The sequence below is a fragment of the Gorilla gorilla genome, chromosome 7, assembly GCF_029281585.2.
Source record: "Gorilla gorilla gorilla isolate KB3781 chromosome 7, NHGRI_mGorGor1-v2.1_pri, whole genome shotgun sequence".
NCBI lineage: Eukaryota > Metazoa > Chordata > Mammalia > Primates > Hominidae > Gorilla > Gorilla gorilla.
Genome location: NC_073231.2, coordinates 144,494,404 through 144,507,323, shown reverse-complemented (window position 1 = coordinate 144,507,323; position 12,920 = coordinate 144,494,404). Strand labels below are relative to the sequence as shown.

Below are 12,920 nucleotides of genomic sequence, written 5' to 3'. Positions count from 1 at the left end.
TAGCTGAGGAATTGGGGAGTCATGTGCAAAGGACTCAGCAGATAACAGGTGACAAGGGTACCATGTGGTTGTGTCGTGCCTTCCCTGTGTGAGCAGATCACACTAATATCCATGGACAGGAAGAGACGACATTGGGGCATGGATTGTCCACAGAGGTCCCTCCTAGCACACACCTGGCCAAACTTCTTAACATGAATTCTTTCAAGTTCAAGTTCATCTACTTGGTGCCTTTTAAAGAATCACTTCAGTTCTTATGTTTTTGCATAATTTAACAAGAGGAGATGTCATTTGCCTTTTTGCAGGAAGGTTCAATTTTAAGATACATGTCTCCCAGAAAAAAAGAACTTAGTGCAGAGAAAAATGATCAACACATCTATGAAAACTCTCTTGGGTTTTTGGAGTGTTGATCATAGGCTTAATAATAACCCTATGGGCCGGGCGTGGTGGCTCACGCCTGTAATCCCAGTACTTTCGGAGGCCAAGGCGGGCAGGTCACTTGAGGTCAGGAGTTCATGATGGGCCTGGCCAACATGGTGAAACCCCATCTCTACTAAAAATACAAAAATTAGTTGGGTATGGTGGCACATGCCTGTAATCCCAGCTACTTGGGAACCTGAGGCACAAGAATCGCTTGAACCTGGGAAGCGGAGGTTGCCTTGAGCTGAGATCACATCACTGCACTCCAGTCTGGGTGACAGAGTGAGATTCCATCTCAAATAATAATAATAATAATAATAATAATAATAATAATAATAATAATAACAACAAACCTTATATAATACAGGTACAAACATTCATTTTTTGAAAAGAAGATAATGCCATTTCAGACTGCCTAGATTAAGCAAAGGAAAAACATCTGGATTCATCTGGTATTCCTTAATTATACCATGTCTGAAGGACGGCACATTATAAGTAGGACATTGGTAACCTGGAAGGGGATGTCCTCTTAGGAGAACTAACAGGTGCATGTTCAGAAACCAGAAATCAGTGGGCTATTGCCACATTCAGCCTCTAGAGGGAGCCAAATGCCTTTCCTTGGCTGAGCAGAAGCCCAGGCTGAGGGCCGGGCCCAGGATTTGGAAAGGAACCTCCAGGGCTCTGCAAAGTGGTAAAAATCCCGGACATCACAGCATACTTTTTCCCTCTCACACCATGTCCAGGGGCTGGCCTGGGGCTAGGGGAAGCTGATCCTGCTCCAGGCTTAGAGAGAGGCCCTCTCCATCCTTGCTTTGCACATCCTTGGCTCATCTTACCTTACCTCTGCTCCATCTGAGAATGTCTGGAAACACTGTGATTGCAGCTTCCACCCAGGGCAGCCCAGTCTGGGGAAAGGAGTCTGTCTGGTTCGCAGGGCTCAACCTAGTGTTCCACAGTCAGGGCCGCCACAAGGGCTGTTCAGAGCCCTGTCGTCAGAGAAGATGAGCACTGGCCTGGAGCAAGCTCAAAGCCCAGGTCCTCAAGCCGACCCCGGTGCCCATGCTAGCACTGTCACTCTCTCTCTCTCTTGCTGTCTCCATTGCAGCTTTAGGCTCTGTTCTTATAGTTGAAAACCTAACCGTAAGAGGGATTGGATTGTATCTACAGGGTTCCAGGGAACAGACTTAGTGTCCAATGTTGGGAAGATTTCAGAGAAGGCTGAGTATAAAGAAATGTTGCATAACAGAGCTACCTGACAAAGGAATGCCCAGTGTGGAGCGGTGGTGAGGTCTCCGCTCCCAGAGGAGTTCAAGCAGAAAGGAGGGCCGATCTGTAAGAGATGCACCGGAAATAGATTTGCCCACACTGGGTGGGAGGTCGTCACTAACGTCCTTTCCTTTTCCGTGTTTTGCATTGAGTTGATTGACTGAGGCTGCAGTAACAAAGTATCATGAACTGGGTGGCCTAAACAGCCAAAATGTACTTTCTCCCAGTTTTGGAGGCTGGAAGTCCTCAGTCAAGGTGTTGGCAGGGCTGGCTCCTTCTGAGGGCTGTGAAGGAAGCATTTGTTCCAGGCCTCTCTCCTTGGCTCATTGACGGTGTCTTGTCCCTGTGTATTTGTGTTGTCTTGCCTCTATGCATGTGTGTCCAAATGCTTCCTTCTTTGAAAGACGCTACTCATATTGGATTAGGACCATTGGAGGGTCACACTCCAGTATGACCTCATCCTAACTTTAATCACATCTGTGCATTGAAGTAGTAGGGGTTAGGACTTCAAGACATGAATTCTGGGGGACACAATGTAACCCATAACACACATTACACAGTCCATCTTTCTGTGTCCCAGAAAGCATGGGCCTTCTAAAATCATAAGGGCACCCCCAGGAAACCTACAAACCTACTCAAGCTGCTCCCCCATAGAAAAGCTTCGTGCTGAGTGTAATTGACCCTGGGAAATGTCTACTTTTCTTTCCAGGGTGCAGCGGGGGAAGAAGGCAGCCCAGGGCCAGTTGGTCCCAGGGGAGATCCTGGTGCTCCTGGGCTCCCTGGGCCACCCGGAAAAGGGAAGGATGGAGAGCCGGTAAGTGGAAGGTCGGGGGTCCCAGTGCCTGTAGAAACCAGGTGAAAATTAGAGAAGGAAAAGGAAAAAAATCTAACTGCCAGACTTTGCAGAAGTTGAACCGTGGCCAATGAAATGGGCCTGGTTGGGAAAGGGGTGGTGCAGGGGTCCAACAGTCTACTCTAATGTGGTTCAGGCTAGGGCAGCACAACCTCATGGACTGCTGGCCACATGCCAGCCTGGGCCAGTGCTGGGGACACAGAGATGGATGAGACAGTCTGTGCCCTGGAGATTCTCCCATCTCATGGACAGACAGTCAGGCAAACACATCCCCACACCTCAGGACAAGTGTGGTATGCTTAAAGAAGGACTTCTGATCTACTCTGGTGCTTTCAGCCAAGACTTCCAAATGTAGAATCATGGTTTTCATTGTGGCTGTGAGTGCCAAAGCCCTTCAGCCTGAAGTGAAGGTTTCAAAGCCTGCTTTGAAACGAGGCCTTGCCCCTTACTTGCGCAAGTCTATACAATAAGGCTCTTCAATGGGAAAGCAAACTGAGAGAGGCTAAGAGATTTCCTGAAGGCCACACAGAGGCAGTAGGAGGCAGAGTCGGAATTCACATCCAGGGCCTTGTGGCTCAAAACCAGATTCTGTTTCTTTTGTGCAAGTCAGGTCATAGTGAGTCTCACCCATCTCTGGGTCCCCAGCAGAGGATGCAGTCAGCCTGGCACGTGGTGGATGGGTCAGTGTTCACTCTCAGCTCCATGATTGTCCTTGTATTATTTATTTCTCCAGGGACTCCGTGGATCACCTGGACTCCCTGGACCCCTAGGAACCAAGGTGAGTGCTTGTCCAAGAAAACTGTGGGTGCTGCGACTTGCCGTTAGAAAGAGAACGTGGAAAAATTGATTATAAGCATCTCCGGTTACTTCAATCCACTTCCATGTTTCTCAGCTCATCGCGTTCCATTTGACTAAAGGTTCTAGGACTTTTTTTTTTTCAAAATCTTACTCTGTTGTCCAAGCTGGAGTGCAGTGGTGCGATCTCAGCTCACTGCAACCTCGACCTCCTGGGTTCAAGTGATTCTCCTGCCTCAGCCTCCCGAGTAGCTGGGACTACAGGGATACACCACCATGCCCGACTAATTTTGTTTTGTATATTTTTAGTAGAGATGGGGTTTCACTATGTTGGCCAGGCTGGTCTTGAACTCTTGATCTTGTAATACCCACCTCGGCCTTCCAAAGTGCTGGGATTACAGGTGTGAGAGGAGATAGAACCGGTGCACCCAGCCATTTCTGTGACTCTTAACTGTTATATTGAAGTAGTTGCCATATAATCAGTACTTAATAAATACTTACCATTAAATGAAGTGGTGGGAGACACTGACTTTCAATCGGCAGAGCAATAGGTCTAAGCAGTCTTGAATTATGAGTCTCATTGTGGTACCAGATGATTCCAAAATTTCGGAGGCTTAACACAGTAAAAGTTCATATCTCATGGACACTAGGTCTATGGGAGTCTTGCTGTGGGGAGTTCTGATCTGCACAGCCATTCAGTGGTCACGTGCGAATCCCATGGCTCTTCCATCCTTTAGTTTCAGAATCTTCTACCAAATTCTTGGGGTGCAACAATAAGTAAAGGAAAAGAGAGTGGAGAACCCTGTGGGAGGATTTTATGGGCCAGGCCTGGAGATTGCTAATTCATTTCCACCAACACCTAGTGACAGTCACACAGGGGAGACTGGGGCATGTCGTCTGCTGAGGCACGCAGGAGGAAAAGAGAAATGCTTGCTAAATACCAGCCAGTCTCTTCCTCAATTCAGTTGCACCCACAATTCAGAAACTATGACCTTTTTCATGGGGAAGTGTTCTTATGAGAAATTTCCTGAGTGGACAGGGAAGTTTCCTAAAATACCTTCTACATTGAATCATTCATTCATTTACACGTCAATTACCAATCAATTACCAATGCATTCATTACTTTATATACTGCATGTCTGCTGAGTTTCTTACCACATGTGTCAGATTTTAAGGTGAGCTGTGGGATGACAACAGTGCATATCATGTGTTTCAGGACCTCCAGTGGCTCACGGTTCAGCCAGGAAAACAGATATGTCAACAGACAAAAAGCAGATGAGTGCTAGGAGAGAGGGTAGCTCAGGGCACATGTGGGCTCAGAGGGGGCTCGCTAACCCAGCATGGTTTCATTATCATGGCTTCTTGAAGAAGGAGATGTTTGTCCTGGTTTTAAAGTACATGTAGGGCCGGGTTCGGTGGCTCACATCTGTAATCCCAGCACTTTGGGAGGCCAAGGCGGGTGGATCACGAGGCCAGGAGTTCAAGACCAGCCTGGCCAACATGGTGAAACCCTGTCTCTACTAAAGGTACAACAAATTAGCTGGGTGTGGTAGTATGCACCTGTAATCCCAGCTACTTGGGAGGCTGAGGCAGGAGAATCACTTGAACTCAGGAGGCAGAGGTTGCAGTGAGCTGAGATCATGCCATTGCATTCCAGCATGGGCGACAGGGTGAGAATCCATCTCAAAAATAAATAAATAAATAAAAATAAAATAAAGTGCATCAGCAGTTAGCAGGGGAAGAAGTTGAAGAAGGAGTCATTGGCAGGGGAATTAACAGGGAAAAAGACACTGAGGCATGAGGCGGAGTGTGTCCAGAGAAGAGCATGAGCTCTAGGTATGCCCATATCCAGTGAAAATTATTTGACTAACTCAGATGCATCAACTTTTAAAAATTTGGGTGAAACAGTCAATGACTGACTTGAGAATGTTTACATTTTGGGCTTTCATTTGACATGCATATTCAAAATAATAATAAAAGTGTTACTGTAAAATTATATTACTTCTTTTGTACTTGCATAAGTCTATGAAAACAATTTTTAAAGTTTCCTATATGCCTTCAATGTCTTCAGTCATCATCCCTTGAGCCACTTTCTAAGTCAGCTGACACTTCTCCAGAGCTGATTACTATGCATTCCACCTGAGTTCTTTAAAGATCCAACACTTCTGGAATGCATGCATGCTGCTATTACTGAAAGTTTTATTCTAAGCCCCAGAAACCATTCTCCAAACAGTAGGAGATGTTTTTTCCCCTTTTTATTTATTTCTTTCTATACTTGCACCTTTGGGATCTCAACAACATAAACACAGAGTGTATTGCTTCTCAAATTGTATGTGAGAGGCTTGCTTACAATAACATGCAAGATATGAAAATGTGAGGCTCCAGAAATAATTACTGTTATCTATATTAAATTTCATTGCTTCATGGTTTCCCCTTATTCAAGCAGGTGAGGTGACCTCTGTAAACATCCCAAGCTTACACTAATTTGGTCAATGTAGACCAATGTGCTTTTTCCTAAGGGTTATGTTCACAATCAAAATATTTTTCAAAAGGGAAAATGTTTTTGTGTGATATGAGTAAATACATAACCACTCCTCATTTCCCTGACTGCGGGATCATATAAAATAGTTCCATATGCCTGGAACAGTGGGTATATATGGAGAGGGGCAGAATAAGGAATTAGGACCTAGATTCTGGAGGATTTTGTGCATTAACCACCAATCTGAAGATACGTGGCAGGCTCCCCCGTGATGTGAGGCACACAGCCCAGTCCGATCTGCAGTGCTCAGGGGCTCCACTTCTTTCCCCTTAGGGGAGAAGGACCTCAGGGACCCTCAGGGCCTAGAGGGCATTAGGATCTAGAGGGCATTGATAGCCTCTTGGAAGACAGGAAGGTGAGGGCACCAGAAATGGTGGAGCAGCAAAGTGGCTTTAAATGCTCTTTCTATATGACCACTGATCTAACAGTAGGAGACCTTTTTTCCCCTTTATCCTGTTTATTCTGTAGCTATATCTTTGGGATCTTAGTGATCCATTGATGGGTAGGCTCAGAGTGTATTACTACCTAACTCACAGGCAGAGTCTGGGGGAAAAATAAATGTTATCATACAAGTATACATACATACAGTTGCCTAGCATAGTGCGGGTCACAGTTACCTGCTCAGTAAATATTCATGATCCTTATTATTAGATCACCCTGTGGGGTCTGCTTTAGACCTTATTATTAATTATTATGATTATGCTTAGATCCTTATTATTAGATCACTCTGTGGGGTGGCAGCAAGAAGGCAGGGGTTTATCTCTGCAGGCATGCAGTTGTTGGAGGAAGCCTAGGGGAAGTGGGGAAGTGGGGGAGGCAGCATTAAAGAGCAGAGGCAGGCTGAGACCCCCCGGGGGGAAGAGTGCAGGCATCCCTGACATGGGTCCAGTTGACCAATCAGTTTCAACTCCGTGAGTCTCAGAGCAAGTCATACTGCTCCTTTGGCCAAATGTTTCCTCCTACTTAAAATGTGAGATGTCTAAACGCATGACCCATTCCAGTATTGATATTGTGTAAATGTGTAAGTCAGAATGTGGCTTAGAAAGCTTTCCATAGTCAATTGGCATTGGGAAGACAAATTGGAATTTGAGGTCATCTTTCATTGAAGAATGGGTTGCTCAGCCGGAGGAAGAAGGTAAGAAGCAGGGGAAGCTAGGGAGAGGTGGAGAGAGAGATCCCAGAGAGGGTGACATCCACAAGGCTTGCCCTGGTACTGTCCCAGGTGCTGATTGAAATTAAGGAAATTTCCTTAGGAAATCAAGGAAGGGAGTTATTTGAAGGTTTTCCTTGACTGCCCCTTGGCCCCTCCTAATTCCTTATAACTGCAGGAAGACTCTTGAAGATGCCAGTATTTCTACTGAGTGGCACTTGTTTCTAGCAGGATAAATAAGCTTTGGCTTCATACAAAACTGGGTTAGAATCCCAGCTCAGCTACCTACAAGACAGATGACTCGAAGGCAAGTGGCTCAAGTGGCTTTGTCTCTCTGAGCCTCAGTTCCTTTTCTGTATGAAGGAGTAAAGAGTGTTTAACCCCTACAGGGCTCCTCAGGAGATCCATGATCTTATGACACACAGCTGTTGCTCAATAAATATCATCCTCCGTCTACAACCGCCACTCTTCCTTCCTCCCATATCTCTTCCTTGGACACTGCGCTACAGATTCTAGCTCACGTGCTCTGTTCTTTCTTAACCATTAGCCTTCTGGCTTTTCCTGTCAGAACATTAAGATATTTTTGCTTTTCTTGGGGCCATTTTCTAAAAGTTTCAGTTTATGAAATTGTAAGGTCATTTCTTTGGGGAGTTTGTTGGCATCACAGTGGACCGTAAACAGACAAACGGAGCCAGACCTAGTGTAGCTGAAAGCAGTCCGTGACTCCACACTTCCAGACTGGGCTGGGAGAGGCCTTTCTGTCATGCTCCTTCCTCTGAACAAGTTTATTTTGGTCAAAGGCAGAACTCAATGCCTGACACAGAATGATGGATGGAGGATTCTTTTGTTCCTGCATCCAGGAAATGGTTATTAGCTGCCACCTGTGCCAGACCCTAATCTGGACACTGTGGATACAGAGATGCATAGATCCAGTACCTAACAGAGGGGCTGAATTATTTTAGGTGCTTGGTAAACATTTGCTTGATGAAGAAATGAATGAAGATTTTCTACTTTCAGGCTGCTTGTGGAAAAGTCAGAGGGTCAGAAAACTGTGCACTGGGAGGGCAATGTGTTAAGGTCAGTGAAGATCTATGCAAACATTTGCAAAAAGACAGAAGGACAAGACAGGCAGAGGCAGCTTTATAACAACAAAATAATGGGACTGAGTCTTAGTTGATAGGTAGGCTTTGGAAGCTTAGAACATGGATGGAAGAAGATCCCAGACAAGGGGAAATAGCATGTATACAAAACAGAAGAGCAAACAAATACCATGGAAGCATACAAACTAGGTTGTTGACATGACTTAGCTTGCAATGGTCAGAGTTTGCTGATGTACATGGACCATGGCCTTGGGACAGGAAAGGGACAGTTTCTGTTTCAAACTAAAACAGAAAATAAGAATAACAGGAAAATCTGCATTAAGATTTTTAAAGCAAAACCAAAGTGCAAAGAAATATAGATTTATCTGACATTTATATGTGTTTAGTTCACTTTCTATCTTCTACCTCTGCATATAAGGTAATAATAGAGGGAGGACTGTTTGAGTTCAGAAGTTCGAGACTAGCCTAGATAACATAATGAGACCCTATCCCTACAAAAAATGTCAAAAATTAGGCAGGTATGGTGGTTCACATCTGTAGTCCCAGCTATGGAGGGAGGCTGAGGCAGGAGGATTGCTTGAACTTGAGAGGTCAAAGCTGCAGTGAGCCATGATTACACCACTGTACTCCAGCCTGGGTGACAGAGCAAGACCTTGTCTCAAAAATGAAGAAATAATGAATAAGAGATAATAATGCAACCATAATATACAATGTATTTCTCAACCTTATATAGTTGTTTTTAAATGTCTTCATAAGATACATGAGGATTTGGTAGAACTTTTTTTTAATTGATGAGGACCCAGTGATGCAGAGAGGTTGTGGGACTTACCGAAGGTCACGGGATGAGGTTGACTTGGTCCTGAGACTGGACCTAGAATCACCTGACTACCAGCTTGAAATCTTCCTACATGCCCCTCTCCATTGCTGCAATGAACTGGTGACAGATAAATCACATGTCATGATGGTCATTCTTGGTTCATGACACTTGTTTCCATATTTGTCTTTTTTTTTTTTTTTTTTTTTACTCCCTCTATTCCCCAACCTCCCCATAGAAACTAGGTAGATTTTCTAGGGATCCAAAGTATCTTGAACTTCCAAGAACCATTCATATCATATTATTCTAAAGAAACAGATTATACAAATTGAGAATTTACAGAAAATTTGAGGAGGGAACTGCTGGCAGAGATGAGGGCAGGGCAAGTGATGTTGCTGACTCATAGGAACCCAGAAACAGCAGGTAGTGTGACTCAGAGGCCCAGAGGGACCAGGGGAAGAAATGATGTCAAGGAGACCTAGTGAGAGATTTAGGTCTTGGTTTGTGTCTTTTGTGAGAACTTCGCAAGGTCTGTTCCTTCATATCCCCATGAACATCCCTTCTCTTCTGAACTTAGCACTGAGTATTGACAATGGGCAGGACTTATGACTGAGTAATCTTCTGGGCTTGGAATCTAGAATATGGTTTGCAGTGAATGAATAAGCATTAGTTGAATGAATACATAGCTTATGTACTCATCCAGGCAACGTTGTACTATAGGAAAGGCAAGTCATCTTAGAGCCATTAATGAGATATTTTGTAATGCACAATAACCTAAACCTTAATAAAGCAACATATTACCTAGCAATATCGAGTTCTACCTTAATTAGCTGCAACATTATCTCATTGGCTCTTCATAACAAGCTTCTGAGGCTGTTTCCATTTGTCATACGAGTTAACTCATTCCAGAGATATTAAGTAGCTTGAGCAAGATCACCTGCCGTCTTGGCCTCAAGCTTGACTGTGGTTCAGCTGGCTGAATAAGCTCAGGATCACGGCCTCCTACACAAAACTGTTGGGGCCATGTGTGTTTTGGGCCAAATTCAATTTCGATTTTGGAAAGGTAGTAATATGCAAAATATACACATAATGACATTTATGGTAGTATCTGGGGCAACACCCCTAATCAAGCACATTAATCCTTAGGCGACAAAAATATGTAAATGTTCACACGAAATGGAATAACCAAAGACTGCAAATAGGACAAGTCAGGTTTTGCTGCCAACTGAGTTGAGATCAACACTTGTTTTTAAGGGCTGAGGATTTTGAAATTACAAATAAGGCGTGGCTCGGCCTCGGCCTTGTTCTCCAGGAAATGGCAAACAAAATTTCTTCCCTTTTTCAATTTCTCCCTCCTTTTTCCTTTTCCATCAAAGTCCAGCATGACAGTACAATGAGAACAGAAGCAAACACAACTCCTAGCTCAGGTTCAGTGCCGTGCTGGGCTCTGTGCCAAGCACTCTCTCTGCATGATCTCATAGAGTGAGCACAACGTCTGCAGACCTGGCAGCTCCTGTCCTGTTCCCCTTGTAGGTGAGGAAACTAGAGCATAGGAACTCATCACTTTCCTAAGTTAACAGTTAATAGGTGTTGAAACCAGAACTTAAATCCAGGCCTCTGACACCCAAGTCCACACTGTTAACTATGCTTGAAGGCAAAGGTCTTATCTCGGTCCCCTTTAGGCTCCTCACTCCCACATCCAGAAGGATGGTGTGCAAAATGTAGGTACTTGGCAAATTATCGGTGAATTGATAATTTATGGGTGATTTGGGATCTAAATTGAAATGTGGGTGCATGCGCAAATCTGGGATATAGTTAGGATGAGGGTCTGATGTGGTTTGAAGAAAGCATGGTAGATTTGGGCAATGCTCGCATGGAGAGGGCCATATTGTTATAATCACATTTAGAGCCATGGTCAAGGTTGGTCCGGGAATGGTCGTCCTTGAAAGGTATATAATCTGAGTTGGTGGCTGTGGTCCCTGAATATTGGGCTGAGTGGGATGATGGGCTGCCTGGGTAGACTATAGCATGGCCCATGGAGGCCAGGTGGCAGGAGAAGCCTGCAGTCAGGATTCTAGAAGAAGCATGATTCATTTTGTACCCTAGCCCTCTCCTTCCTGGCACTGACCTCTTGATCTTATTTTTCTCTCTTTCTAGGGGGATCGAGGAGCTCCTGGGATCCCTGGTTCTCCTGGCAGCCGTGGTGACCCAGGCATTGGGGTTGCTGGCCCTCCTGTAAGTCTTTATTTATCCAGCTGTTACTTGCTTTCAGGACATACAGCCATTTCCTCTTGGACCTGCCTGCAGAAACACTCTTTTCTTTCTTTCTTTCTTTCTTTCTTTGAGATGGAGTCTCGCACTGTTGCCCAGGCTGGAGTGCAGTGGTGCAATCTCAGCTCACTGCAACCTCCGCCTCCCAGGTTCAAGTGATTCTCTTGCCTCAGCCTCCCGAGTAACTGAGATTACAGGTGCCTGCCACCACGCCTGGCTAATTTTTTGTATTTTTAGTAGAGATGGGGTTTCACTGTGTTGGCCAGGCTCATCTTGAACTCCTGACCTTGTGATCCACCCGCCTCAACCTCCTAAAGTGCTGGGATTACAGACGTGAGCCACCGCTAGTTCTAATGAATAATTCACATCAGTCTACTAGGTGTTAGTTTACAAACTCACTGGGGGTGATAGCTTTAAGAGTTGCTAAAACTTTGAGTTATAGGAATCTTAAGAATCAATGAAGTGTGTCCCCGTTCAGGTTGAGGATTGCTATCAATATCTTTGGCCTCCACCTGAATGCCTCTAGAAATAGAAGGCACACTTCCTTCAAAGCCAGTACATCTGGCTCTGCAGTTTAAAAATGTATTTCCACAGATAATGGAAATTCAGTAGAATTTTGTTTTCATTGAGAATAACATTATGGTATCCTGTAGTTTCCACTCATTGCTTTTAATTCTCCCTTTTGTACCACAAAGAACACATATTTTCTTTCCTTCTTTACTGAATGATAGTTTTTGGGACATAAGACCAGTTTACAACCTTGAAGCCTATTCTTCTGTTTAGTCCATTCTTTGATAAAGACATCATACCCTCTTAATGCACCTTAAAAGTGCATTTACTTTGTCCTTAAAAGCCCTGTCTTGCTATTGTTTAAAAGAAGCTCAAATACTCAGTCCTTTTCAAATGCCATTGCTAAGCCATGGAATACCTAAACTACCCATGTATTATTGTTGTTGTTACTATTATCTTAACCCAAAAGCACAATCTAACTTTATCTTTATTAAATGCAACTGGAATATAAACTGGAGTAATACATGGTCTAGTTGCTGTCTGGTATTACATTCAATAAATGAAGGCCACGACCAAGAGTGATTAAGAGTAATATCATTCTTCATGCATGACTCTCAAAGAATAAGAAGGAAAATCCAATTTATTTCCCAAAATATTACTTGTGAAAGAAAATCCCCCTTTCCTTTTCTTCTGTGGTTCTCTTACATCCAGAGTAGTTCTTGGGCCTCTCACTCTCTCCCTGAAATTCTCCTTCATCCTCCCATTTTGAAGCAGGCCTCCTGGCTTCCACACCAGAAATCACCCCCTCACTGTTATTTCTACCACTCACAATGATGGGTTGTTTCATGGTGACAAGAAGACCAGGTAGCTCTGTGTCTTCTTAGATCTTCCTGAAAAGCATGGAAGGAGGCGTGTGGAATGCCCTTGGGAATGTCTAGTTTGGTTAAACTGTTTTCCTTAACACACATTCTCAGGTAAAACTGCCCACTTCATTACATTCATTTTACCTTTGTTCTTTGGCTATTTTTGTTGAGTCTTTTTGTAACTGGAAGGAACACTAACAATAAGTGCAGCGAGAGAACACAGTAGTTTATGCCTTCTTCTTTCTGAAATTCTCCTTTAATAGGGCCCCTTCTGCTGGAGTTAGGATGCTGCTTCATGTGGCAATTGCTCCTTAGCATACAGAAAGGGTTGTAAGTGAAACT

General features: G+C 44.2%; 1 protein-coding gene across 1 annotated transcript in view; it reads left to right on the top strand.

The window, feature by feature from the left end:
• The window catches only part of COL22A1 (collagen type XXII alpha 1 chain), a 325,869-nt gene that overhangs the window by 226,312 nt on the left and 86,637 nt on the right, over window positions 1–12,920 (top strand). Inside the window, exons 38-40 of the mRNA XM_055348666.2 lie at window positions 2,393–2,497; window positions 3,270–3,314; window positions 11,092–11,169. Of these exons, the coding sequence (XP_055204641.2) occupies window positions 2,393–2,497; window positions 3,270–3,314; window positions 11,092–11,169 (228 nt within the window). The remainder of the gene's footprint in view (window positions 1–2,392; window positions 2,498–3,269; window positions 3,315–11,091; window positions 11,170–12,920) is intronic.